Genomic DNA, 27530 nt, shown 5'->3' with positions numbered 1-27530 from the left:
ATGGCAGGGATGGCCGGGGCACGCCAGCATCAGCCTGGGTGTCACTGGGATCCCACCGGGATCCGGGAAGGGTCAGCGGGGCACACCGGGATCAGCCGCGGGACTGCCAGCATCTCCTCCAGGTCAGCCCTGCACCTCCAGGATCTCCTCCAGGTCAGGACTGCATCACCAGGATCTCCTCCAGGTCAGCCCTGCGCCACCAGGATCTCCTCCAGGTCAGCCCTGCACCTCCAGGATCTCCTCCAGGTCAGCCCTGCACCTCCAGGATCTCCTCCAGGTCAGCCCTGCACCTCCAGGTCAGCCCTGCACCACCACCAGGAACTCCTGGTTAGCCCTTCCACCCCCAGGATCTCCCCCAGGTCAGCCCTGCACCCCCAGGATCTCCTCCAGGTCAGCCCTACATCACCAGGATCTCCTCCAGGTCAGCCCCGCACCCCCAGGATCTCCTCACGATCACGCCTGGGTCACTCCCAGGATCACCAGGATCAGCCATGGGATCACTAAATCTCCATGGGATCACCAGGACCATACCAGGCTGACCCTTGGGATCACCAGGGCCACTCCAGGTTCAGCCATGCTATTCCCAGGATCTCAGCATGATTCCCCTGGGTCCCACACCAGGATTAGCTGCAGGATCTCCTTGGGATCACCCCTGGGATCCTCAGCATCTCACCAGGAGCAGGTGGGAGATCACCAGGGCCACACCTGGGTGAGCTACAGGACTGCCAGGATCACCTGGGCTACACCTGGATCACTCATGGGACAGGCAGGAACTTCCCAGGATCTCTCAGCTCACACTGAGATCACCCCCAGGAGCACCCCAGGATCAGCAGCACCCCCAGGATCACCCCCTGAGATCACACCTGGACACCAGCACCCCTTGGCACCAGATCCCTGGGGCTCTTCCAGGCCACATTTGCCCTAAAAATCACTAAAACTCCTTTTTTTTCCTTTCACAGGTCATTTCCCATCTTCCTGGTCCCTGGGAGAGCTCCTCCATGGAATGGTGCTGGAGCACTTCAGGAGACCCAGCATGGAATCCTCCAAACCACATTTACAGATTCCAATATTGAGATTTTGGGGAATTTCCCAGATTTGGGGGCATGGTGTGGGCAGGAGGGACCCACAGGGATGAGGTGGGAAGCAGAGGAGGGGTGGATATGGGGAAGGACAAAGGAAGGTTTAGTTCCAGTCGTGTGGAAGCGTTTTCCTGGGAAATCCAGCCTGGCCTGAATTCCCAGCAGCTTCTGGAACCTCTGGAATTGGATCATGACAAGGAAAAAGTGATTTCTGGGATGTTCTCCAGCGCCCTTCCAGGGGCCAGCTGCTGTTGTGGGGACAGAAGGAAGCTCCAACAAATTCAAACAAACTGAGCCCATGGATCCGTTCCCTCTCCCAGTTCTCCATGGAGCTGGGGCTGGCCTGGGGAAAATCTGGGGTGCCTGAATTGGGGATGCTCCCACCATCCGTGGCTGCTGCTGGTTTTGGCAGCAGGATGTTCCTGACAGCTGGGGGTGCTGACTTTGGGGCTTTCAGCATTCTCCTGCCAGATCCCAGATCCTTCTGAGGGAGCTGCAGGGGCTGATCCTGGAGAAGAGGAGGCTCAGGGGGCACCTTCTGGCTCCTGCAGTTCCCTGGAAGGAGGAAGGTTGGAGCCAGGAGCGGTCGGGCTCTGTTCCCAGGGAACAGGACCAGAGGGCAGGGCCTCAAGGGCAGGTTCAGGTGGAATATTGGGAATGTTCCTCCTGGAAAGGGCTCTCCAAGAGAGAGAGAGAGATCTCAAACTCTGCAAAGCTGCCCAGGGCAGGGGTGGTGGCCCATCCCTGCAGGGATTGAAAAACCCTGTGGATGTGGCACTTGGGGACATGGTCAGGGGTGGCATTGGCAGTGCTGAGGAATGGTTGGACTCGATCTTGGAGGGCTTTTCCAACCAAAACCATTCTGTGATTCCCCAGAAATGAATCTTTGTTTCATTCCCTTCTCCAGGCAGATCCAACAGGCCAAGCCATGAGTTGTTGCTCCAGTGGGAACAAGCCCAGGAGAGCTGCAGCTCCAGCACCAGGAGAGAGGGAATCAGGAGCAGCCTGGGTTACCCACAGCAGCCTCTGTGCTGTGATCCTGCCTTTTCCAGAGGCTCAGGAACACCAGCTGGGTCTGCCTGGCTCCTGCCCTGTGCAAACAGCGCCATCGATCCCCAGTAACTCCCTGCCTGCCCAAAGGTTGTGTGGGTCGCTTCTCCTGCTGTTTATTTTTGTAAATCGATGGTGGACGCGAGCAGGGGGCACTTGCTGAGGTGCCATTCCTTGGGGAATGCTGGGATGCAGGCTATGAGATGGACAGGAAGGTCAGGGCTTTCTTCTTGTCAGCATCCGGGAGCAGTCCAGGTTTCCTGTGCATGCTCTGGAGGGAATCCAGGGAGCTGCTGAAGCTTTGCTGGGAACAGGGAACACAAAGGGGTCACTGAGCTCAGCTCGGCTCTCAGAGCACAGTTCTCACCTGTAAAAACTTTTTTTTTTTTCTGAAAAATAAAACCAAATTCCTTCTCAGACTTTCCAAGGGGTGCTGGAAAGAGCTGGGAGAGCCCCCATCACACAGCATTGCTCTGCTGAGAGCAGATGCCAGCAGGCTCCAAGGAGAGGACAGGAATCCCTAGGGAATTCTCCAGAGCACTGAAAAGATGTCTGAGATGTTTTCATGGAATCCCAGGATTATTTCAGCTGGAAAGGACCTTAAGATTTATTTCAGTCTAGTCCAATCCATGGACAGAGACACCTTCCACTATCCCAGGCTGCTCCAAACCAAATCCAGCCTGGCCTTGGACACTGCCAGGCTGGATTTCCTGGATTTCCCACAGCTGCTCTGGAAATTTTCATCCCAGTCTCTCTCCACCCTCCCAGCCAGGAATTCCCAATCTCCCATCCATCCCTGCCCTCTGGCACTGGGAGCCATTCCCTGTGTCCTGTCCCTCCATCCTTTGTCTCTCTCCAGCTCTTTAGGGCCTGGAAGGGCTCTGAGGTGTCTCTGGAGCCTTCTCCAGGTGAACATTCCCATCTCTCTCTGGGTGAATTTGTTCTGCCCAGGCTGGACAGGGCTTGGAGCACCCTGGGATGGTGGGAGGTGTCTCTGCCCATGGATGATCCTGAAGGTCCCTTCCATCCCAATCCATCCTGGAACTCTCCCTGGGGTTACCTTTTGATCTGTCCTCATCCTGGCCCTGTAGAAGGACACGGAGCCCGGGCTGTCTGGCAGCATCTTCTCCTGCACCTGCTCAAACTTGTCCTGCTCATCTTCATCCTGCCAGGGAAAAGCATTCCCCATTCCATGTGCAAAACACACACCTGCACACCTGGGACAACCATCCCTTTTGTGGCACCAAGCACCAACTCAGCCAGGAAAACCCTGCAGGTGAGAGGTTCCCTTTCCACACCCTGGAGGAGCAGCTTTGGGCAGGGCTTTGGGCAAAAACCTGCAAGGGTTGGGATTTTCCCACAGGGAAAAATGAGCATTCCCAGCTCTCCCAGCCTGGCCCCAGCCCTGCAGCAGCTCCAGGGCCTCCTCTGGATGTCTCCAGCAGCTCCAGGTCCTTGTGCTGCTGGCCCTGGGGCTGGGGCAGCTCTGCCGGTGGGGTCTCACCTCAGAGGTGCACAATTCCCCCTTCTGGTCACACTGTTCTAGTTGCAAGAATTCTGGGGAATGGGGAGTTGAACAGAAATGTGCTTTTCAGGATGAGAAAAGAGCCAGGTCCCCACATGGCTCCCACCACAGGACTGGTTTGGCTGCAAAGCTGGGATCCCACAGGCTGGGAATCCAAACCCTGCACCCCCAGGCACTTTGCCCAGTCCCTGGTGTCCCACAGATGCCCAGGTGCCTCAGTCACTGTCCTGATTTAGCCTGAACAGTGAAGGGAATGTGACAGCAGGATGTGGCTGCAGATATCCCCTTTGTGTGTCATTCCTCCTCCTCCTTTTTCTCCTCCTCCTCCTCCTTCTTCCACAGGCTCCCTCATTCCCTCACACCCCACTCGTGGCTCCTGAGGGGAACCAGCAGAACTCTGGCGTAACTCACCAGGGACATGACTCTGTTGATGGGAATCATCCCAGGTCTGATGTTCCCACCAGGCTTCAGAGCTTCCTTCACATGCTTAGGGATTCGATAGTTTTCGTTGTACCAGATCTCAAACTCTGCAAAGCCAAGAGGGCCAATTCATGGCTGTAATTAATCACCCAAAACCCAGCATGGATTGCTTGTCCCTGTGGATCAGGCAGCATCTCAGTGCTCTTAAACCCTCAGACAGGAGCTCAGAACTCCAGGATTTGGAGTTTAAACGATTGGAAAAGTGAATTTAAGGAGGCTTTGGCTGTCCCCAGAATCCCTTTGGAATGGGCAGCAGGGCTGGGGCTCGGATTTCAATCCCACGCAGCCATTTGCCACCCCATAATAGGCAGTGAGAACACACAGCAGGTGGGAATTGTGTCCTTATCAATCCTGGGCATTTCCCAGGGCACTCCACTCCTGATCTGGGCGAGTCCTGCACGTTTGAACAAACAGCAAACATCTGGAGCACCCAAAAATGCCAAAGCCAGATCCAAGAGGAAGCAGTGGCACAGCTGTGATTGGGTCCTGCTCATCCCTGGAATGATGGGAATGATTATCCCTGGAATGATGGGAATGACTGTCCCTGGAATGATTATCCCATTTCTTCCTGCGTGGGATGCTCTGATGGATCCAAGCTGTCCCCTGGAAATGCTGCATCCAAATGTTTGGGGCTCTGGAATTCCCACAGGGACTGGCTTCCCTCAGAGGGGCAGATCCAGGGATAAAGCAGTTAGAACCCACAGATTTCAAGGTGGAGCCCAGCAGGAATTTGTAGGGATTTCCCAGGCAGAGCTGTGGCCAAGCTCCTTTTCCTGATAGAGCTGCAGCTCTGGAAGCTGGGAATCACAGAGGGACAGAGGAAATTTTGGGAATCCAGAGGCAAAGCCCTATCCCAGGGCAATTCCTTAACCACCACCTCTATTAAATCAAATCAAGGATGAGATTGGGGTCAGCAGTGTAAGATTCCTTGTGGGAGGCTTTTTCCTCCATGTAGGGGTGGGACCAAGGAGTAGAGGGACATTATCTGGGAGAGAAAATCTGCAGAAATTCAAGGTAAGGTCAGAAAACTCCACCTGGTTATGGATAAAATCCAGCCTGGAAGGCAACAGGACAAAGGACACCAGAGAATGGTAATTTGACAAGGGGATGGAGGGATGGGACCCAGGGAATGGCTCCCAGTGCCAGAGGGCAGGGATGGATGGGAGATTGGGAATTGGGAATTTCTGACTGGGAGAGTAGGGATGTTCTGGCACAGGGTGCCCAGAGCAGCTCTGTGTCCCCTGAAGTGTCCAGGGCCACTGGGATAGTGGGAGGGGATTGGAACTGGATGATCTTTAAGGTCCCTTCCAACCCAAACCATTGTGGGATCCCACGATGTTTGGGGGTGCCCCAGTCTGGATTTATCCCAGCTGAGCCCTGGTGCTCTGTACCTGAGATGAGCCTTTTCCTGCTCTTATCCACGAGCTGCTGGCAGTACTGGATCTCTGCCTTCAGGTCCTTCAGCTCAGAAAAGCCAGCCCTGTGCTCCTCCTTCAGCTCCTTCAGCCTCACAATGAGGGAGAACTCGTTCTCGTCGATGATCACCTGTCCTTTCTCATCCATGTATTCTCCTGGAGGGGGAGAAAAGGAAGGGAAGGCTCTGCTGAGGGTGGGGAGCAGGGACAGGGCTCTGCAGATGTCACACCTGATCTGATGGAGGGTCTGACTTGGCTTCCAGGGGAAAAAAAAATCCCTGGGAATGCTTAGATAGGAAATTGGGAAGGAATTCCTGGCTGGGAGGATTGGGAGGCACAGGTTGTCCAGGGAAGCTGTGGCTGCTCTTGGACCCCTGGCAGTGTCCAAGGCTGGATTTGGTTTGGAGCAAGCTGGGACAGTGGAAGGTGTCCCTGTCCATGGCAGGGGTGGAGTGGGATGATCCTTAACATCCCTTCCAACCCAAACCACTCTGGAGTCCTGTGACCACCCAAAACTGCTCTGGAACCTGGGAATCACAGAGGGACAGAGGAAATATGGGGAATCCAGAGGCAAAGCCCTATCCCAGGGCAATTCCTTAATCACCACCTCTATTAAATTAAATTAAATTAAATCAAATCAAACAAGGATGAGATCTGGATCAGATCATGAGAGCTCCATCCCCTGTCCCGTGCTGCCTCCTCACCCTCCTGCCTCCGCTTCTTCCTCTGAGCCTCCAGAGCCTCCTTGGTTGTCTCCACCTCCTCCTTGAGGCTGTTGAGCCTCTGGGCCACAGAATGGCTTGCCTTCTTCTTGGCAATGAGGATTCTCTTGTTGTCCCTGAAGATCCTGTGGATCTCTTGTCCAGTCTCCTTCTTGAACACCTCAAAGGCCTGCTGCTTGGACAGAATGGGCCTGAAAGCAGACACAGACACAGGAGCTCACTCTGTGCTGCCCTGCAGCGTGCAGTGAATGATTCAGGTTGGAAAAGCTCTCCAAGATGGAGTCCAAGCATCCCCCAGCACTGCCAAGGCCACCCCTGAGCCATGTCCCCAAGTGCCACATCCATGTGGATGTCACATCCCTGCCGGGATGGGGAGCCACCATGCCCTGGGCAGCTGTGTCACATCTGGAGAGCCTTTCCAGGAAAGAATTTCCCCAATTTCCAACCCAAACCTCCCCTGGGCCCAGCCTGAGGCTGTTCCCTCTGCTCCTGTCCCTGTGCCCTGGGATAAGATCCCAAATCCCCCCGGCTGTGCCCTCCTGGCAGGAGCTGTGCAGAGCCACAAGGGCCCCTGAGCCTCCTTTGCTCCGGGCTGAGCCCCTGCCCAGCTCCTCAGGGATTCTGCAGCCCCTGCCCAGCTCCTCAGGGATTCTGCAGCCCCTTCCAGCTCCTCAGGGATTCTGCAGCCCCTGCCCAGCTCCCTCAGGGATTCTGCAGCCCCTGCCCAGCTCCCTCAGGGATTCTGCAGCCCCTGCCCAGCTCCCTCAGGGATTCTGCAGCCCCTGCCCAGCTCCTTCAGGGATTCTGCAGCCCCTTCCCAGCTCCTCAGGGATTCTGCAGCCCCTGCCCAGCTCCCTCAGGGATTCTGCAGCCCCTGCCCAGCTCCTCAGGGATTCTGCAGCCCCTTCCAGCTCCTCAGGGATTCTGCAGCCCCTGCCCAGCTCCCTCAGGGATTCTGCAGCCCCTGCCCAGCTCCCTCAGCCTCTCCTGGGGCTCCAGCTCCATTCCCTGGACACACTCCAGCCCCTCAGTGGTGAGGGGCCCAGAACTCCACTCATGATTTGAGGTGTGGCCCCCCCAGTCCTTGGGAACAGCCACAGCCCAGGTCTGATGGGATTTCTGTGGGTTCCTTAGGGGTCCCTGGCACTGCCCCCATGCAGCCCCAACACCCACAGACACCATATTCCCCAGGAGATGCCTCAGAACTGAGTATTCCCTGGAAAGCCAGCCTTTCATGGGCTGAATTTTCACCAAAATAATGGATATTGTTCCTCCCTATTGTTAAAGAAACGCCTGTGCTCGGCCCATGCTGCATTCCCAGCAGGATCAGCCCCCTCTGGAGCCAAACCCACAGCTCCAGACTCTGGCCAGCTCCTCAGCACTGCTGCCAGCCCTTGGAAGTGCTGCCTGTTTCCCAAGTCAGAATTCCAAGTGCCATTCCTGACTTTTCTGTGAAGTGACTTTGATGCCAGCATGTCCCAGTGGACACCTGGTGCTGTTCCAGCATGAGGCACCCCAGGCAAAAAAAAGGAGAATGTGAGAATGTCACAGTGCACAGATGCTGCTCTGTGCTGGTGACACTCCTGGAGAGCAGGATGGCTTTGGGAGCAGGAGGTACAGACAGAAAATCATGGCATTATTTGGGTGGGAGGGGACTTCAAAGCTCATTTTGTTCCAAGGCAGGTGCCCAGAGGGCTCCACATTCCAAACTGCAGCTCCTGCCTCTCCTCAGTGACCTCTTAAGGGCATTTTCCAGCTCCTGCAGGGCTGTGAGAGCTGGCACAGGGCTGTAAACAACAGCCCCTGGGCAGAGTGCCACAGCTCCAGCTGCCAGCTGCCGGGAGTGCCATGGATGTGCCTCCTGCAGCTGCAGCAGCTTCTCCTGCCAGCCCTGGGAGCCCCAGAGGGACACAAACCCCGTGGGGAGGGCACAGAGGGGATGGAGGAGCTCCAGGAGGGAATTCTGCAACAGCTTCACTGCCCTGCTGCAAGCCAGAATCCACATCCTGGGCTGATCCCAGCCTGGGCTGCAGGGAATGGGGATTGTGCCCCTCAGGTGAGACCCCACTGCAGAGCTGCCCCAGATCCACCAGCACAGGGAGCTGGAGCCAGGCTGGAGAGCTGGGAATGTTCATCTGGAGAGGAGAAGCTCCAGGCGGAGCTCAGAGCCCCTGGCAGGGCCTGGAGGGGCTCCAGGAGAGCTGGAGAGGGACTGGGGACAAGGATGGAGGGACAGGACACAGGGAATGGCTCCCAGTGCCAGAGGGCAGGGATGGATGGGAGATTGGGAATGAGGAATTCCTGGCTGGGATGGAATTCCCAGAGCAGCTGTGGCAGTGCCCAAGGCCAGGCTGGACACTGGGACACCCTGGGACACTGTGAGGTGTCCCTGCCATGGCAGGGGTGGCACTGGATGGTCCCTAAACTCCCTTCCAACCCAAGCCAGCCTGGAATTTCAGGATTCTTTAGCTCCATTTCCATGACTGTGGGGATTTCTGGCTGCACATGAAGTCTCCCTGCAGTTTTCCCACTCACCAAAGGGATGCTGCAGTTTTCAGAGATTAAAGAACTAAACTAATTTAAATAAAATAAAATTAAAGAAATTAAATTAATTGAAGTTTTTAAATATTCAAGAGCAAGTGGCCAGGGCAGAGCTGGAAGCACAGAGGTGACCCCACCACCACCATGAGGGGCTCCCATCACCTCTCCTGTCCTGTGTTCCTGCAGATCCCCAAATCTCTCCTCTTGGCCTTGGAGCTGCACTCAGGGAACACAACCCAGTGCAAAGCACCCTCTGGAAAATGGGGATTGACTCCCTCCCAGGGAAAACCTACTTGAGGTTCTGGGCATCCTGGCCATCCTCAGAATCGATTGAGCACTCTTCATCACTGTCCTGGTCATCTCCTTCGTCTTCCTCTTCCTGATCTTCTTCCTCTTCTTCTTCTTCTTCTTCTTCTTGTTCTTCTTCTCTCTCTTTCTCTTTCTCTTTCTCTTCATCTTCCTCTTCCTCTTCCAGATCCTTGGTGGGACTTTTGGTTGATGAGGTTTCATCCTGACCTGCCTCAGGAGAAGGGCTCCCAATTTTTTCCTTCCTGCCAGGGGGGGAAAGACAAACCAGATTCATTCATTGCTTCACCAGAGGGATCTGGAACCAAAACTCGCTGCAGGTTTGGCTTTGCTGAGCTCAAAACTCATCTGAGGTAGCTTCCACCAAAGTTTCCAGACGAATATCCCCTGACAAGGAATGAAATCAGCCTTGTTGCCACAAATCCCTCATCCTCAGAGTGCCCTGGATACTGTGGGACACAGGCCAGGCTGCAGGAGCTCTCCTGAGAAGGATCCCCAGGAGAGCAGTCCCACCCTGCCCAGCTTTGGGCACACCTGGACAAGGTTAACCCTCCCCAAAAGGAATCCCCAGGGATTTGATCCAAGCCCAGAATTAAACCAAGCCTGGCTCCCTGCTCCTGTCCCTCCACAAACCCCTCCAGCATCAACTGCAGGGAATGGAAATAGAATCATCATGGAATCATGGAATGGGTTTAGTTGGAAGGGACCTTAAAATCCACCCCTGCCATGGCAGGGACACCTGCCACTGTCCCAGGGTGATCCAAATTTAACCAATCCTGCCAGGGATGCAGGGGCAGCCACAGCTGCTCTGTGACCCTGTGCCAGGACCCTGCCAGGGGATTTCTTCCTAAGGGATGCTGTGACCAGGACAGTGGGATTGGGGATTTGGAAGACATTCACAGTGTTTGCCACATCTCCTGAAACCAAACCAGCCCAGCAGAGCCCAGGGGTCACGTGGACACCAAAGCCTTGGTGGCTCCTCTGCTCCCTCCACGAGGACTTTGGGGAAGTGTCAGGGAGGAACCAAGCAGGGTTCACTGAAGGCTCTTCCTCTGCTCAGCACTGGCTGCTTCCCCCTTCCCTCCCCAAACCTCTGCTGCTCCTCTGGCAGCTCCCTCCATTCCCTCCTCCATGGCTGGACTGGATGATCTGGGAGGGATTTTCCAATCTTGACAATTCCATGGTTCCACAATTTTCAGAGGTAAAGGAGAGGGCTGTGACTGCTTCACTCACTCATCAGCTTCCTTCTCCCCATCAGAAACAGGGGATGTGGGAGGAGTTCCAATCTCAAGAGTCCCTGCATCGACCTCCAAATCCTCCTCCTGGTCAGCTGCACTTTCCTGGAAAAGAAAGGAACATCCCATTTGTGCACACCATGGAAGCACAGAAAGGAGAGATGGAAACACAAAGGAATATCCCATTTGTGCACACCATGGAAAGATGGAAACAGAAAGGAATATCGCATTTGTTCACACCATGGAAGCACAGAAAGGAAATATGGAAACACAAAGGAATATCCCATTTGTGCACACCATGGAAGAACAGAAAGGAAATATGGAAACACAAAGGAATATCCCATTTGTGCACACCATGGAAAGATGGAAACACAGAGGAATGTCCCATTTGTGCACACTATGGAAAGATGGAAACACAGAGGAATATCCCCTTTGTGCACACCATGGAAAGATGAAAACAGAAAGGAATATCCCATTTGTGCACATCCTGGGAGCACAGAAAGGAAAGATGGAAACACAAAGGAATATCCCATTTTTAAACAACATGGAAGCTCTCCAGGCCTCACCCAGCAGCTCCTCCATCCCCTGGAACAGCCTAATGTGGGAATTAAAAACTCTCTGAGAGCCCACAGGAGGATTTATGGATTAGGTGGGATTTATACACTTGCCTCCAGACATTATAAGGATTAAAAAAGGGATCTCAGCAGAGGCAGGACCTCACCTTCTCCAGCCCAGTGACACACAGGTCGCTTTGGAGGTGGCATTGTACAGGACATTGAGGAGGCTTTAAACCAAAAGGGGCACTGTTTAAATGGGATATTGGGAAGAAATTCCTGGCTGGGAGGATGAGGAGGCCCTGGGATGGAATTCCCAGAGCAGATGTGGCTGCTCCTGGATCCTTGGAAGTGTCCAAGGCTTGGTTGGGTTTGGTTTGGAGGAACCTGGGACAGTGGGAGGTGTCCCTGCCCATGGAATGGGATGATCCTTAATGTTCCTTCCAACCCAAACATTTCTGGGACTCTAATTGCCATTTCCTAAATTATTCTCTGCAGATAAAGGGCCAAATTAATCCCTCTGCTGCCAGGAATTCCTCTTTGTTAATGGTGCATCTCTGCCCTGGACATGTTTTTTGCCAAACTCACCCCAGTGACATTTCTGGGTTTGATTTCAACAGGGAAAAGTCTGCTTTGTACAATTCCCACTTTGGCACAAAGGAGCCAGCTCTCAGGTGGAGTCTGGGCCAGGTGAAGCCCCAGTATTACCTCCTCCTCTTCCTCCTCCTCCTCCTGCTCCTCCTCAGCCTCCTCCATACGCAGATCAGAGCTGGAGATGGAGCCAGCCCCAGGCATGAATCCCATCCCATACTTGCTCCAGAGCCTGTTTTCCAGTTCTTCCTCCTGTTGGCTAAGGAAAAAACAGCCCTTTAGGAATCCTTTCCCACCTGTCAGCCCTGCCAAAGGCAGATTCCCAAAGAAAAACCCCTTTACCTGTGGTTTTATCCCTCAGCACCCCTCCCAGGCTTCCCATGATACCCTTTGTCCACTCTCTTCCTCTCCTTTTCCATGGCATTCCTTTAGGGCTCTTTAACATTAAAGCTTTTTGATGGTTATTTTAATAATTTACAGCACCTTTTAATGGTCCACATCAAACCATGCTAACTCTGCTCAGTTCCATCCCCTTGTTTGAACCTTTAATCCAGGTTGGAGGGGTTTGGAGCAGCCTGGGATAGTGGGAGATGTCCCTGCCCACGGGATGATCCTTAAGGTTCTTCCCAACCCAAACCACTCTGGGATCTCTGGACTTACCTTAAAATCACTTTGAACTGTCTAAACACCTCCTGGATCTGCCTGACATTCACAATCTGAGGAAGAGAGGTAAAAAACCCATTAATTTTGGTATTAATTATATAAAGGAGTTCCAAATAAATCAGTTTAAAGGGTTTCAAGATTAAGGAAAATACTTCCAGAGCCTCCAAATCAGCCAAAATGGAATGAAAACACGCAAGAAACTTAACAAAGCAAAAAGAAATTAAACTACAATTCTGTAGTGGGTTTGGGGTGAAAAACAGCCTCTTCAAAAGAAATGGTCACTGCTCCTCTCTTGGAGGAAGAGGATGGAATCAGGATTTAAATCCTTTTTTCACTACTTACATCGATTTCCTCAATGACTCCTCTGAGGTATTTCTGGACTTGGGATCTGATTTCTGCTCTCTGAGCTGTAGTCAGGGGGTTGTAAGTCATCAAGGAATGACTTGTCTAAAAAAAACCCCAAAAGATTGGAAAACTGAGAATCAGGGAGCTGCAAACAGCTGAGGGAGCCTGAGAGAACCACAGGGACAAAGCTCTGGGCAGGTCCTGTCGTGGTGGGACAAGGAGGGATGGGTTTAAACTAAAAGAGGGGAGATTCAGGATGGATTTAAGGAAGGGAGGGTGGGGAGGGGCCGGGATGGAATTCCCAGAGCAGCTGTGGCTGCCCCTGGATCTCTGGCAGTGCCCAAGGCCAGGCTTGGAACAACCTGGGACAGTGGAGGTGTCCCTGCCATGGCAGGGGTGGCACTGGATGGGCTTTAAGGTCCCTTCCAACCCAAACCATTCTGGAATTCTGTGATTCCACTGCTCTGGCAAACACCTGGAATTGCTGTGCCCATTTCTGCTTGGCATTCTCATCACCTGACTTGGTAGGAGATGGGATTTGGGAGTAACCAGCCAACAGAAGAGTCTGGAAAAAACCCAAACCCCATCTCCAGTGCTGGGGATTGGAATTCCAACACCATCCCTCTGTGTGGGATCTTCAGAGGTTCCCCTGAGCCCCAGAGGGTGGTGCTGGGAGCACAGGGAAGGACACAACCCCACTGGGCAATGAGTTCACTGCTCCTCACCAAGTTGACTTGCATGATCAGCTCTTGCTTCAGGAGCTGGATCTCCTCCTCCAGAGCCTTCACTGATGGCTAACAGGGGAAAGAAGGGTGAGAAAACATAAAATTATATTGGGGAAAAAAAAAAAAATAAACTGCTAAAGCAGCACAAATTGGCTGCTGGAGAATATCCCAGCTGGATCCCAGCTCCCTCATGGCCTGCAGCAGGGAATCAGTGGCTCTGGAAATCAATTTGATTGTCCTTTGATTATTGTTTTATATTTTATTATTACTCCCTCCAGGGCAGGTTGTGCTGGGTGCTGCCTGCAGAGCCTGCCCAAGGCATCACTGCTTTTTCATGGGATAATTTCCTGGTCTGGAAGCGCAGGGACCATCAAATTCCAGGATCTGGGATATCATCATGGAAGCCAAGCATTGTGCAGGGCTCACCTCTGCCCTGAACTCAGCAGCTCTGGCAGTAACTGGGACAAAGGAGAGACTTTCCTGTGCTGGATGTGACTGGATTTCTCCCTAACATGGAATATCTTCAAGGATTCACTTTTTAAAATGTGTTCCCAGAAAGGTGAGCACAAAAATCTTGGGATTCAGGGAGAAGTGGGCACTGAGCTGCTTTGCAGTGACCTCTGGAAAACAAAACCACAAAGTTTCCTTCCAATTTCAGCTCCTCCAGTTTGGTTTCCACTCTGAAAGTGCACTCTAATATCCTGTGATCACTTCCTTTAAATGATTTCCTTAATTACCCAAGTTTTCTAATTGTGGAGAAGCTGTTCTGTTACCAGCAGCAACAGGGATGAAGCTGCAGGAGGACTGGAGATGATTTCCTGCATGTCAGGGGAATAATTCACCATAAAATCTCTCTGTTGAGAGCGGAACCTCATCAGGGAAATGTGGGATATGCAGAAGAAAGAATCCCCAGGAAGATGTGAGCACCTGCATGGCTGTGCCTTAGACCAGGGAGCTGTAATTAAAAACCTATTAAAAGGTTTAATATTGATCCATTTCATCACCCACCTAAAATCAGCAGAGTCAGCCTGGCTGAGGAAAGGTTATTTATGAAACCACCTGATTTTCCTCAGGTTTTTCAGGTTATTTCCTAAATATTAATGATAAAATTATAACAGCTCCCTTCCCCTTTCCCTGCTGTCCCTACCTCCCTGTAGAAGGGCTCGTTGGGGACAGGCTCAGCTGTCACCCAGTTCATCCTGGTGGCAAAGCGGAGGGAGGACAGCTGGAAAAATAAAAGTTTAAAGTCAATAAAAGAGATATTGGCAGAAATATCATTTTCCTGATCTTTCTACTTAATTCTGTCAGATCCAAGAGCAGAGAGATATAAAATCTGTGAATTGTTTCAGGGGTTTCCTCCCTGTTTGCTACAGATCCAGCTCACACAGGGGGATTTTCACCCATTTGATCATTTACAGGTTAAAAAACGACCCCTGGGGGGTTCCTGCTCATTCCTGCAGCAGCAGGGAGCCAGCTCAGCTCTGCTGGGAACTGGGCAGCTCCAGGGAGTCCACCAGGGGATGGCCCATGGAAACACTGATAATGATGATGATAATAGTAGTATAAATATAAATCAATAATAATCACTATTACTAGTACTATTGTATTTTTACTATTATTATATAATAATATCATACTATATTATATAATAGTTTAAATATATAATAATTACTATTACTAGTGTTATTATATTATTGCTATTATTATATAATAATATCATACTGTATTCTATATTCTATATTCTATAAATATGATAGTTATTACTATTATTATATATTGTCATTATTAGATAATAATATAATTCAATAATCTTATATTATTATATTATATAAAAATATACTATAATATAATGTTGTATAATATTATATAATTTATATTCATAATAGTTCTAATATAATATAATATTTATATTAATATATAATTATATTATATTTTATTATACATTATGTATTATTAGTAATAAATTATTATTAATATAGATGATTGCATTAATAAAACTAATATATTATTAATAATTACCGATTATTAATAACTATATTAATAATTATCATAATATGGTATATTCTATATTATTACAGATTATATAGTAATGATAATACCACCATGTAATAAAAAAAAATAATAGCCACTATTATTATATTATTTTATATTATACTATATTATTATGTTATGTTATGTTATGTTATGTTATGTTATGTTATATTATATTATATTATATTATATTATATTATATTATATTATATTATATTATATTATATTATATTATATTATATTATATTATATTATATATTATTATATATTATTATATATTATTATATTATATTATATTATATTATATTATATTATATTATATTATATTATATTATATTATATTATATTATATTATTAATAAATTACTATTGATATAAATAATTACATTTACAAATTAATATTAATAATTACTAATTAATAATAACTATATTAATAATTTATGTATTATGGTATGTTCTATATTATTACAGATTATGTATTAGTAATATTACCACAGTGCTGCTATTACTATTATCATCATCATCATCATCTCTGCTGTGAGTTTAAATCCCAGCAGTTCCTGCCTGCTGTGCCTCAGGCTCTCATCTGACAGGAGTCTGGATTTGAGCCTTTGGGATCAGATGAGTTCTCCACAGTTTGGGATGAATTAGGAATTCCCCACTCACGGTCTCTTCCACGTGCTCAGCTTCCCCATAGATGTTTGTCACCAGGGCAGTGTTGCAGCCCCCCCCTGGGAAAAAATCAGAATAAAAATAAAGCAAACAATATAATTCTGGGTGATTTTTATTTTGTTGCTTCCTTTCCTGCAGTGTATTTTATTATGTGCTGATTAAAATAGAGGAGAGGTAAAAATGCAGTTGTATTTTTTACAAGCTTTTTAAAGGATAAATTGTTTAATTAAGAAATGATACTTAAATTATTTTAACTTAATAACTATTACTCGTGACGTGTAATGTGGATTTTTTTATTTAATTACATAATATTATTTAAACTTACAAAGAAGAAGGTGAAGAAAAAGGTAAAGAAGAAGGACAAGCTTCTGTCAGAACTTCTAAGTTGTTTTATATATATTACACTATTTTAAAACTTTAAGTTTTTTACTATGTGATATTACACACTTTTATTTAACATACATACATGTAATTTCAGTTTTATTATTTAATTTTGGAAGTTTTTTCTATGGTTTTAGGTTAAATGTAGTGTTTGCTTGGGGGTCAGTGTCTGTTAACACAGAAAGTCCAAAATTTTCAGCAGCCAGGGTTCCAACAGAATCCCAGAGTGGTTTGGGGTGGAAGGGATTTAGTGATCACCCAGTGCCACCCCTGCCATGGCAGGGACACCTCCCACTGTCCCAGGCTGCTCCAGCCCTGTCCAACCTTGGACACTTCCAGGGGCAGCCACAGCTGCTCTGGGAATTCCAGCCCAGCCAGGAATTCCCGCCCAGGATCCCACCTAAGGCTTCTTTCAGTTTGAAGAACCACAAAGGATGTAATTGTCCCTCCAAAGGGCACAGAAACAGAGGCACAGAGCGACTAGAAAGGTGAAATTTGTGTCTCATGGGATGAGGATGAAGGAAGAGAATGGGAATAAAAACTCTGAGTTCCAGGAAGAGAATGGGAATAAGAACTCCGAGTTCCAGGTGTTGGTAAAGATTTTGTTTCTCAGGATGCCCAGAGGAGCTGTGGCTGCCCCTGGATCCCTGGAAATGTCCAAGGTTGGACACTTGGAGCAGCCTGGGACAGTGGAAAGTGTCCCTGCCATGGCAGAGGAGGAATGGATGATCCTTAAGGTCCCTTCCAACCAGTTTAAAGAAGCACAAAGGACACATCAGGGTGTAACTGTCCCTCCAAAGGCACAGAAAAAGAGGCACAGAGTGACTAAAAAGGTCAAATTTCTGTCTTATGGGATGAGAATGCAGGAAGAGAATGGGAATAAATAAAAATTCTGTTTCTCAGGATGCCCAGAGCAGCTGTGGCTGCCCCTGGATCCCTGGAAATGTCCAAGGTTGGACACTTGGAGCAGCCTGGGACAGTGGAAAGTATTTCTGCCATGGCAGAGGACGAATGGATGACCCTTAAGGTCCCTTCCAACCCAAACCATTGCAGGATTCCCTGCTAAATGATGAGCTCAGGACTTGCCCTGCCCAGTTCTGCAGGAGCTGGGGGCAGTGCCAGCCCTTACCCAGCGAGTCCTTGAGGACGTGGGTGAGCTTGCTCTGCCTGAAGGGCATGTGCTCCCTCTTGGGATCGGCCAGGGCGATGATCAGCTGCTCCAGGAACGACAGGGACTTGTTGATGTAGGCGGCCTCCACCCTCACCTGGCCCTCAGACTGCAATGGAGAGCAAGAGGAGACACTTCTGGTCACACACAGGACAGGGAGGGTTCCTCAGAAGGGCTGATGTTGTTTTGATTCTGATCAATGCAGAATGCCACGGAATCGGGGAATTGCTCTTAGATCATTGAGTCCAACCATGACCCAGCACTGCCAAGGCCACCCCTGACCATTTAAATAAAAGGATTTTAAATCCCTCCAGCAATGGGGACTCCACCACTGCCCTGTGCAGCTGGGCCAGGGTTGGAGAGCCCTTTCCAGGAGGAATATTCCAAATATCCACCTGAACTTCTCCCTGAAGCCATTTTCTCCTGTCCCTGTTACCTGGGAGCAAAGCCTGGCTGTCCCCAGCTGTCCCCTCCTGTCAGGAGCTGTGCAGAGCCACAAGGTCCCCCCAGATCCCCCTTTTCTCCAGGCTGAGACCCTTCCCAGCTCCCTCAGCCCCTCCTGGTGCTCCAAACCCTCCCCAGCTCAGTTCCCTTCCCTGTTTTTCCAAAGGGACCCAAAGGAACCCGAGGAGCTCCCAGCACTCACCCCGGTCTTGCTCAGCCTCTCAGACCCTGCCAGGTCAATTAAGGTGATTTTAGATTTAAGGCATTTGTGATTTGTGTAATCTCTGGAACGACACTGAGGGAGAGAGGAAGAGAAACTGCACTTAGGGGCAGACAAAACTGAAATACAGGAGAAAACAAAGATCCTCTGGGATCCCTAGAAAGTTGTCCCAGTCCATAGGAACAAGGCTGGAGCTCTCACCTCAATGTACATGGTGAAGATACAGTGGGATCTGGAGGAATTCTTATTCAGGCTGTGCTCTCCTATCACTCTGTTGGTCTCACCCTGCCAATGGAGAGAAAATTCCAGGCTCAGCTCATGGAGTTGTGGCTTTTTGAGGATAAACCAGGCAACATCTCTGTGGCTCTTTCCATTTCCTGATGATTGGAAATGCAAAGAGCTCCCCAAGCTTCAAATGGTGCTGAAAATTCCCACAGGTGTGATGGGCAGGGATCTGAACCTCTGCCAGGAACATGAAGGGATGTGGGAAGAAGCCTTAAAGTCCATCCCATCCAACCCCCTGGATGGCAGAGACACCTCCCACTGTCCTAGGGTGCTCCAGCCTGGCCTTGGGCACTGCCAGGGATCCAGGGCAGCCACAGGTGCTCTGGCAATTCCATCCCAGCCAGGAATTCCCAATTCCCAATCTCCCATCCATCCCTGCCCTCGGGCACTGGGAGCCATTCCCTGTGTCCTGTCCCTCCATCCCTTGTCCCCAGTCCCTCTCCAGCTCTCCTGGAGCCCCTTCAGGCCCTGCCAGGGGCTCTGAGCCCTCCCCAGATCCTTCTGTTGTCCAGATGAGCATTCCCAGCTCTCCCAGCCTCCTCCTGCTCTTTAAAAAGGAAGAGGCAGCTCCTGCACATCCCAGAGCTCAGGACACCACAGGGTTATTAAAAAGGCCAGAGACAGATTTTAAGGACAGCAGATGGCTCTGGGTGAGGATCCACCTCCTGCAGCCAGATCCAATTATTCATCCCTGTTTTCCTCACCAACTGAAGCATCCATGAGGAAAAAATGCTGATCTCAGCAATCAAATCCCCTCACAAACCTCTCACCCTGAACAGCCCTGCTGTCAATTCCAAGAGTGCCACGATGACCCAAACCATCTTTTCTTGGAGCATCTTCCAGAATCCCTGAACCAGGGACATTTTCCTTGCAAGACCAAGAGTTTTCTCCCCACAGCCAAGAGGAGTTCAATGGCTGAACCTCATTCCACCACCCTGGCCACCCACTCCTGCTCTTCCACTTCAGCCAGCACCCACAACCACGGGATTAAAGAGAACATTTGGGTTCTCTTGCCTCAAAAAGGAGATGCAGAGCCTCCTCCTCGTGGCTGACAGGGTGGATGGAGAGCCCCTTGACATAAACCCCCTGGGGCCCATCCATGACACACAGCTGGTTGTCCTTGCAGCCGCGGCCCAGCGCCGGTGCCAGGAGGTCGAACAGGGCCTCGTTGTAGATCTCCAGGTAGGAAATTCGGACAGTCACCAGGATATTGAGGAATGTTGCAGCTGATTTGAAGACCTGCACCAAGACAGAGGGTTTGTGTCCGTTCACAGGGAGGATTTTCAGTTATTTGTGACTTTTTAGAGATGATATTTGGGTAGGAGTTGGTATAAGATATAAATGGGTGTAGTATAAGTAGATGTAAGATATAAAATATAAAATCTGTGTGATAAAAGTAGATGTAAGATATAAACAGAGAAGATATTTGGGTAGATGTTGATATAAGATATTAATGGTGTGGTATAAGTAGATGTAAGATATAAAATATAAAATCTGTGTGGTATAAGTAGATGCAAGATATAAACAAAGATATTTGGGTACATGTTGGTATAAGATACAGATGAGTGTGGTAAAAGTAGATGTAAGATAAACAGAGAAGATATTTGGGTAGATGTTGATAGAAGATATAAATGGGTGTGGTATAAGTAGATGTAAGATACAAAATATAAAATCTGTGTGGTAAAAGTAGATGTAAGATGTAACCAGAGCAGATATTTGGGTAGATGGTGATATCAGATATAAAATCTGTGTGGTATAAGTAGATGTAAGATATAAGATATAAAATCTGTGTGGTATAAGTAGATGTAAGATATAAACAAAGATATTTGGGTACATGTTGGTATAAGATACAATGAGTGTGGTAAAAGTAGATGTAAGATAAACAGAGCAGATATTTGGGTAGATGTTGATATAAGATATAAATGGGTGTGGTATTAAGTAGATGTAAGATATAAACAGAGAAGATATAAAAAGATATGTTTCCCATTAAAAGCAGCTGTGGGTAAAGAGATGCTGAAAATTCCTCCTGGCCTTGTCCTGCTTGGGGATCTGAGAATGTGAAATGAGAAGGGTATAAAATGAAAATGGATATCAAATATAAATAAATACATGAGTATATTCAACACATAAATTTCTGTAATATAGAGATAGATATTGATAAAGAGTTCTGATCAGCTCCAAGTGCATCTGGGGGTGTGTGGGGCTGAATCTGAGCTCTGAGGGCTCAGCTTGGATTTGGATTTAATGATCTTATAGAAGCATGGAATTCTGGAATGGTTTAGGCTGGAAGGGACCTTAAAGCCCATCCCATTCCATTCCTGCCATGACAGGGACACCTCCCACTGTCCCAGGGTGCTCCCAGCCCTGTCCAGCCTGGCCTTGGGCACTGCCAGGGACCCAGGGGCAGCCACAGCTTCACTGGACACTCTGTGCCAGTGTCTCTGTGCCTTAGGGGTGTTTTTAAATTATTTTATCCTGATTTCACAAAATAACAGTTTGGAAAACACCTCTTTTGAAGGCTCAGTGACATCTGGGGAGCAGCAAGAACTCAAACAGGAACTAAAGGGGAACAACCTCTGAAAATAACAATAAAACTCCTTTATTCTTTAACCATCGTCCCTGGGGTAAAATGAAGGGAAAAAATAACCACATAAAACTTATTCACTGTGTTCAAACACTTTTCTATCAGCAAGAGGTGACAGAAGAGTGTTCCCTGGTGTCTCTCCCTCCTCTCCTCCCAACCAGCTGCTGTCATACCTGCTGGATAGCTCTGGGGATGATCCCTCTGTTCCTGTACTCAGAGGCTGCTCCTGTCATGGTGTAGGTTTTGCCAGCTCCAGTTTGCCCATAGCACATGATGGTACCTAAAAAAAACCCAAAGCAAAAGGAAAAACTCAGGAGGGAGCCTCCAACAGAACAGCAAATGGCTCTCTGCTTAAACCCCATCTCTTGTTATGACCAAAAGAATAAGAATTGCAATAATTCACCGTTGTAGCCCTGCAGAGCTTTGCACACCAAGTCCTTGGCCACAGTGTCATAAACCATTTCCTGGGAAGTGTTGTGGAGGACCCCATCCAGCTTGAAGGACCAGTCAGTCTGAGAATTATTCACAACTCCTCCCCTGGGATTCTTCTGGATGTAGATATCGATGCTCTGCAAGCCAACAAGAGAGGGAGATGAACTCAACAGCCCTGAGGGTTCTCAGCACTTCAGGACCTGGGTTAGGTAGAAAAGGGAGCACAAATAACAGAGTTATTTTACTGCCTTGGATGGTTCTAGATGCCCTAAAAGTATATGGTAATGCTCTCAAAATTCCTGGTGACAAATATTATAAAAATAAAAGGAAATGTGGTTAAGCTCATCTGTTTAACTTTCAGTGATTTTGTGCCTCAGGGAAATTAATTAAGCAAGAGAAGGCAAAGGGAGGGATTTGCATAAGAGAGGATGGAAATAGACTGTGCCAATTTGTGGTTAGCACTGGGAAATCCTCATGGATCAGCCAGCCCCAGTCCTTTGGAGGGTTTTCCTGGTGATTGTACCACAGGAATTGTGTTTTCCATCCTCACACTCACTGTGACAAAACCACAGCCGAGCAGGAACACAGCGACCAACACCCCCAAAACATCATCCATGGCGTCAAGGGATGGAAAAATCCTGGTTTTCCATTGGAAAAAGCTGCAGCCAGACTCCAAACCTTTCCCACTTCAGTTTCTTTGGCTCTACCTTGTTGTCTGCCCCAAGCCTGATCATGTCTTGGGCAAAATGAGCAGTTGGCTTGACCCGCACGAACGCCATGACTCGACTTGGTGCTCTGAGGACAGAGAAAAATGAGGAAAAGAATCATCTCACACTCCCTAAACTGGAGTGTTTTCCAGCAAAAGGTGAGGCAGAGGAGTCAAAATTCAAAGTGTTGGCAATTATTTAGCTGAAGTCTTTATTCCCCATTAAAAGCAACTGTGGGCAAAGAGTGGCTGAAAATTAAAGGTGAATTTAATTCCTTCCGGTCTTGGAAATCTGAGGGTGTGAAAGGAGAAAGGTCACACTGATCCTAATTTCCTGATTTCCTCATGTGCACCAGGCTCAGGAGTGCTGGAGAACACCACTTTTCTTCCTCTTAGCCTTGGGAAGCAAAATATTCACAGGAATGGGACAGGGATTTTCTTTTGTCACACACAGACTTCTATTTTAAAAATAATTTCAATTCCCAGTGAACAGCTGATTTTCAATTTGCTGGAGGAAATATCCACAGGCTGGAGGATCTGCTGAGTAAAAACCCCACAAGGAAGGCTCAGGGATCCTCCAGCTGCTGAAGCCCCATGCACTGAGGATTTTAAAATCCCTGGAAATGTGTAAATCCCACGTTTTCCCTCAAACATTTCCTGCAAATAACCCCTGCTCAATAACTGTGCAGAAAGCAGTGACAACTTCTGGTTTGGGACAAAATCTTTGGGATTTCTGGTACATCCAAGTTTTTTGTGGCCTCTCACAGTTTACCTGCTGTAAAATGAATTGTGGGGGTTGGAGCTGAGCCAAGACTTGATTGTTTTCAATCAGGGAGTCAGGAACAGAGCTCCCAGGGCAGCTGTTATTCACAACAAAATTAAAAACCTCAAAAAAAAAGTTTTTTTCTACTTGTAAAAGAATCTCCATAACCTCAACAAAAAAGACATCTCCCCCTAAATAAACTAAAAAAAAAATTTCTAAAAATAATAAACTAACTAAAAATTTTAGGTATAATTTCTTTACATTATTAATCTAAAAAAAAAAGTGGGGCAGGGAAGAGAAGTATTCTGAAAGGTTAATTTTAATTCTCACTACTTTTTTTCTCTTTTAATCACTATTAATAAAACTTTCTTTATACCCTTTTAAAAGTTTTAAACCTGTTTTACCTTTCTGCTAATCCTATCTCCCAACAAAAAATAAATACACTAGCAATTAACCAATTAACCACCACACTCATCAACACATTAATTAATTTTTTTTTAAATTAAAAGAGTCTTGAATTAAGAAATCAAAACCAGTGCACAGGGGAACATTTGGGGCATACCTGGGGCTGTCACCCTCGTGCTCTTTTTCAAGCAGTGAGGTGATGATGCTCTCCAGGTCCTCATTTTTCTCCTTCTTCCCCTGCTCTGGGCTGTGCTTCTGCTCCTGTTCCTGGAATTTCACAGAGCTCACAGAAATCTGTCCAAAAAACCCCAAAACCCAGTGCTGGAGCAGTTGGGAATTATTCCTCCAAAGCAAGAAAAACAGCAGGGAAAGGAGGAAGAGAAATTTGTTTGGGAATAACTTCATTAAGAATCAGAGGGAGAAGAAATTATTTATAATTTCTTTAAATTTATAAAATTATATATAATGTATATCATTACATTATATATATATATATATATAATATATAATGTATATAGTATTATATTTACATTATATAATATTATGTAATGTAAATATGATATTATATACATTATATAATATTACATTATATAATTATATATTATATAATGTAAGGTAATAATAGAATAGAATAGAATAATATATAATATTATAAATTAATAATTTAAAATTACATTATATAATTATATAATGATAAATAATAAAATTATATATTGTAGATAGTCATATTATGTACATATTATATAATGTATATAATATTATATTTACATTTTATAATATTATATAATGTAATATATAATGTTATATAAATTATATAATATTATAATTATATAATGCCATATATATTATTACATTATACCATTATAAATTATATAATGTAATTATATAATATATATCATGGTATATAATGTATATTACATTATATAACAGTTTAAATTAATAATTTAAAATTACACTATATAATTATATGATTATAAATAATAAAATTGTATTACATATAATTACATAATATATACATATTATATAATGTATATAATATTATATTTATATTATATAGTATTATATATTTATATTTGTGTTTATATTATGTATTTATATTATATATTATATATTTATATTAAATATTTACATTATGTAATTACATTATACATGTATATTTACATTATATAATGTTAAAATAGAAACTATGAGATGTAAGATACTTTTTGTAACTAGCTCAAGAAAAGAATGAGATAATCAAGGAATTCTTTGCACAGAGATAACAGCAACAAGACACCAAAACTCCCAATAAAACAATTATTGCCTCCTTATCAGGAAGGACACAAACTCTTTCTACCTCCTTCCAGACATGAAGGAGCCAACAAGACGAAGGAGAGGGATTTGAAAACAACCGGAGAACACTCTTTGTTTGAAAAGAACTTTTGCATCATGTATGAGATACATGAATATGCAGCAAGCTGTTGCTTTTAAGGGTTAATCCTTTGTTAATTCTGGGTTAATTTGCCCAAAAAGACACCTGGACTCTCCATCTGTCTGTGTTTTTATTGTCCTAACTCTGGTCGTCCAAATTCTTATTAATCTAATTTGTATTACTATTTTTATAACGATTTTATTACTAAAAATTCAAATTTTAAATTTTAAAATTACTTTAAAAAATTTTAAAATCGCTAAAAATTTAAATTGCTAAAAAAAATTTAATTTTTAAATTTAAATTTAAACTTTTAAACCAAGCGATCGGCATTTCTCCCAGCCTTGGGGGCAGCGGGAGGTGACCCTGCCATGGGCCAGGGGGTGCTTTGAGGTCCCTCCCCAGCCCAGCCGTGGCACATCCGTTGGAATTACCTCATGTTCACCCTCTGCTTTGCCCGCAGAACTTGCACTCTTTTCCTGCCCCTGAGAGCTCTCCTGCTCCTCTTCCTCCTGCCGGGGAAAAACAGCCCCGATCCCACATGGGCATCACCCACACATCCCCAAAGCCTCGCCGTGGGGAGGCTCCCCTCCCACAGCCCAGATTTCGGCAGGAATTTGGGGAAAATCCCTCTGGAAGGGCTGGGGATTGTCCGGGGAAAGCTTTGATCAGATTTCGGCAGGATTTTGGGTTAAATCCCTCTGGAAGGGCTGGGGCCTGGCCGGGGAAGCTGCGGCTGCCCCTGCACCCCTGGCAGTGCCCCAGGCCAGGCTGGACATTGGGGCTGGGAGCAGCCTGGGACAGTGAAGGTGTCCCTGCCATGGCAGAGGGTGGCACTGGATGATCTTTAGGTCACTTCAAACCGAATCACGCCGTGTTTCCCTCCAGTGCCCCCCCCGAGGCCGGTGGGGGGCGATGCCCCGGGGCAGGGGGGCGATGCCCGGGGGCAGGTGGGCGATGCCTGGGGTAGCTGATGCCGCCTGTGCGGGGATACGACCTCCGATCACCCCTTGAGGAGGGGAGGTGACCCCCCGGGCACCCCCTCGGGCCTGTCCCACCTGCGACCCCTCTGCAGTAGATTCCGGCGTGGCGTCCGGGGTCGCCATGGCAGCGTCCACTTCCGGGTTCTCTATGGCAACGGCTGCTTCCGGGCTCTCCCGGAAGTGGCCCCGCATACGGCGGCCGGGCGGGGCCAGCGCGCGGCGGGGGCGAAGCGAGACGGCAGCGGGACGGGAGTGGCCGGGACGATGCTGGAAGCGGCGGCGGCGGCGGACCCGGAGCTGGATCCCGAGGATCTGGTGCATTTCTCGGTGGGAGACCTGCCCAGCCGCGGCTATGGAGTGATGGGCGAGATCCGGCGGCAGGGCAAGCTCTGCGATGTGACGCTCAAGGTACGGCCCGGCCCCCGGGGGCGGCGGGGGCGAGGGAGCACCGGAGGGGTCGGAGCGGGGCTGGGAGAGGTCGGACCCCCAGGGAACCCCCGGTCCCTGACGGGGATGAGGGACCCCGACCCCTGAGGGGGCTCAGAGAGCTCGAGGAACCCCCCGGCTCCTGAGGGGGGACCTGGAGCCCTGAGGAGGTCCCGGGTATTGGGGAGGGGGAGGCTGAGGGGGGCTGAGGGTCCCCGGCCTCAGAAGGGGGAGCTGAGGGACCCCCCCCATCCCCATTCCAGGGGGTGCTGAGGGACCTCAGCCTCTGGAGGGGAGACTTGAGGAACCCCCAGACCCATAAGGAAGGACCCCCACAGCCTTTGAGGGGAGCTGAGGGACCCCCCCATGCCCATTCCTGGGGACTCAGCTTCTGGAGAAGGGACTTGAGGAACCCCCAGACCCCTGAGGGGGGACCCCAACCCTTAACAGAGGGGACTGAGGGACCCCCACAGGCTTTGAGGGGGGCTGAGGGACCCCAGCCTCACAAGGGGGACCCCCTCATCCCCATTCCTGGGCACTCAGCTTCTGGAGGTGAGACTTGAGGAACCTCCAGACCCCTAAGGAGGGACCCCAACCCTTAACAGAGGGGGCTGAGGGACCCCCCCATTCTCTTTTCCAGAGGGTGGGAGGCAGCTGGAGCTCCCCCAGACCCCTCTGGTGGGAGATGAAGGGGACAGGAGCAGGAGCTGAGACCCCCCAAACCCCCTTATTGTGGGGTGTCGGGGGTGCTGGACCTCCCCAGCCCTGTGGGGCCTCAGAGGATCCAGGTTTAGGGACCAAACTGTGGGTACTATTCCCTTATGGGAACATCCCTTCTTGGCATTCAAAGGAATGAATCCAGATTAATCAAAACCAATCCACGAGCATGGTGAGCGCTCAGGACCGTGTCCCAGGGTGGCTCTCGGGGTGTCCTGTGCAGGCAGGAGCTGCTGGAATCCCTGAGGATTGCAGCCTCGCAGGAGCTGGTGGGCTGGGAGCAGCTCTGACTCACTGCACAATTAACTCTGCGCTTTAATTAACCGCCAAGGTGCTGCCAGCCTACTCAGCCTCCTGGAACCTGCCGGGCTGTGGGGTGGGGAGCGTTCCATGGAGGAGGGGCTGGGCTGGGATCCTGCTGGGAGAGCTCCTTCCTTCTGCCGGGTGATGCTGCTGGCACCTGGGGGAGTGCTGTGCCAACGCTGCTTTGGGGTGCACTGTAGTGGGTTTGGGATTAAACTGGGTGTTGGTGTGGCAGGAGGTGGCCAGATCCTGGCAGTCCCACGTTTCTGGGAGACAATAGGAGGAGGTTTAGCATCCCAGTCTTATCTTGGATAAATTCCTCAGCGTTGTTTCTGAAATTCCTGTGAATAATTTTCCATTTCTGTGGGTTTT

At 48.4% G+C, this 27530-nt stretch overlaps 2 protein-coding genes and 1 long non-coding RNA gene across 4 annotated transcripts in view; 2 read left to right on the top strand and 1 right to left on the bottom strand.

The window, feature by feature from the left end:
* Positions 1–15: 15 nt before the first annotated feature.
* On the top strand, positions 16–2546 carry LOC134423698 (uncharacterized). The gene is made up of 2 exons (XR_010029187.1): positions 16–709; positions 960–2546. It is a non-coding gene; the product is annotated as an uncharacterized LOC134423698 (long non-coding RNA).
* Positions 2221–26117, bottom strand: KIF9 (kinesin family member 9). Of its 2 annotated transcripts, none has more exons than XM_063166807.1 (23): positions 25788–26117; positions 25164–25241; positions 23479–23615; positions 22155–22242; positions 21419–21584; positions 21189–21295; positions 19446–19670; positions 18348–18431; positions 18129–18221; positions 17444–17591; positions 15928–15992; positions 14379–14456; positions 13232–13300; positions 12504–12608; positions 12159–12214; positions 11616–11757; positions 10352–10458; positions 9106–9363; positions 6254–6462; positions 5526–5705; positions 4066–4181; positions 3190–3294; positions 2221–2433 (listed from the first exon to the last, which is right to left on the bottom strand). In XM_063166807.1, exons 1-23 carry the CDS (start codon positions 26031–26033, stop codon positions 2326–2328), a joined length of 2970 nt encoding a protein of 989 aa, XP_063022877.1. In that variant the 5' UTR covers positions 26034–26117; the 3' UTR covers positions 2221–2325. The 2 variants fall into 2 exon arrangements, with proteins under 2 accessions (XP_063022877.1, XP_063022963.1); XM_063166893.1 differs by having other exon boundaries at positions 23479–23588; positions 25788–25876.
* KLHL18 (kelch like family member 18) overlaps positions 26073–27530 on the top strand; it is a 20891-nt gene continuing 19433 nt past the window's right edge. The window contains exon 1 of the mRNA XM_063176105.1: positions 26073–26120. Coding sequence (XP_063032175.1) covers positions 26073–26120 — 48 coding nt within the window. The remainder of the gene's footprint in view (positions 26121–27530) is intronic.

This window comes from Melospiza melodia, chromosome 1 (genome assembly GCF_035770615.1).
Source record: "Melospiza melodia melodia isolate bMelMel2 chromosome 1, bMelMel2.pri, whole genome shotgun sequence".
Classification (NCBI taxonomy): domain Eukaryota; kingdom Metazoa; phylum Chordata; class Aves; order Passeriformes; family Passerellidae; genus Melospiza; species Melospiza melodia.
Note: the sequence above shows the minus strand (reverse complement) of the source record. Positions and strands in the feature narration are given on the sequence as shown.

Bases quoted from the DNA above. Each gene is read 5' to 3' on its own strand.
- KIF9 (XM_063166807.1), bottom strand. From the start codon at position 26,033: ATGCACCAGATCCTCGGGATCCAGCTCCGGGTCCGCCGCCGCCGCCGC. The intron at 21,585-22,154 runs GTAGAGCCAAAG...GTTGGCTTGCAG, and splicing joins GGCTTGGGGCAGACAACAAG to AGCATCGATATCTACATCCA. The intron at 2,434-3,189 runs GTAACCCCAGGG...CCCTGTTCCCAG, and splicing joins GGATGAGGACAGATCAAAAG to CAAAGCTTCAGCAGCTCCCT.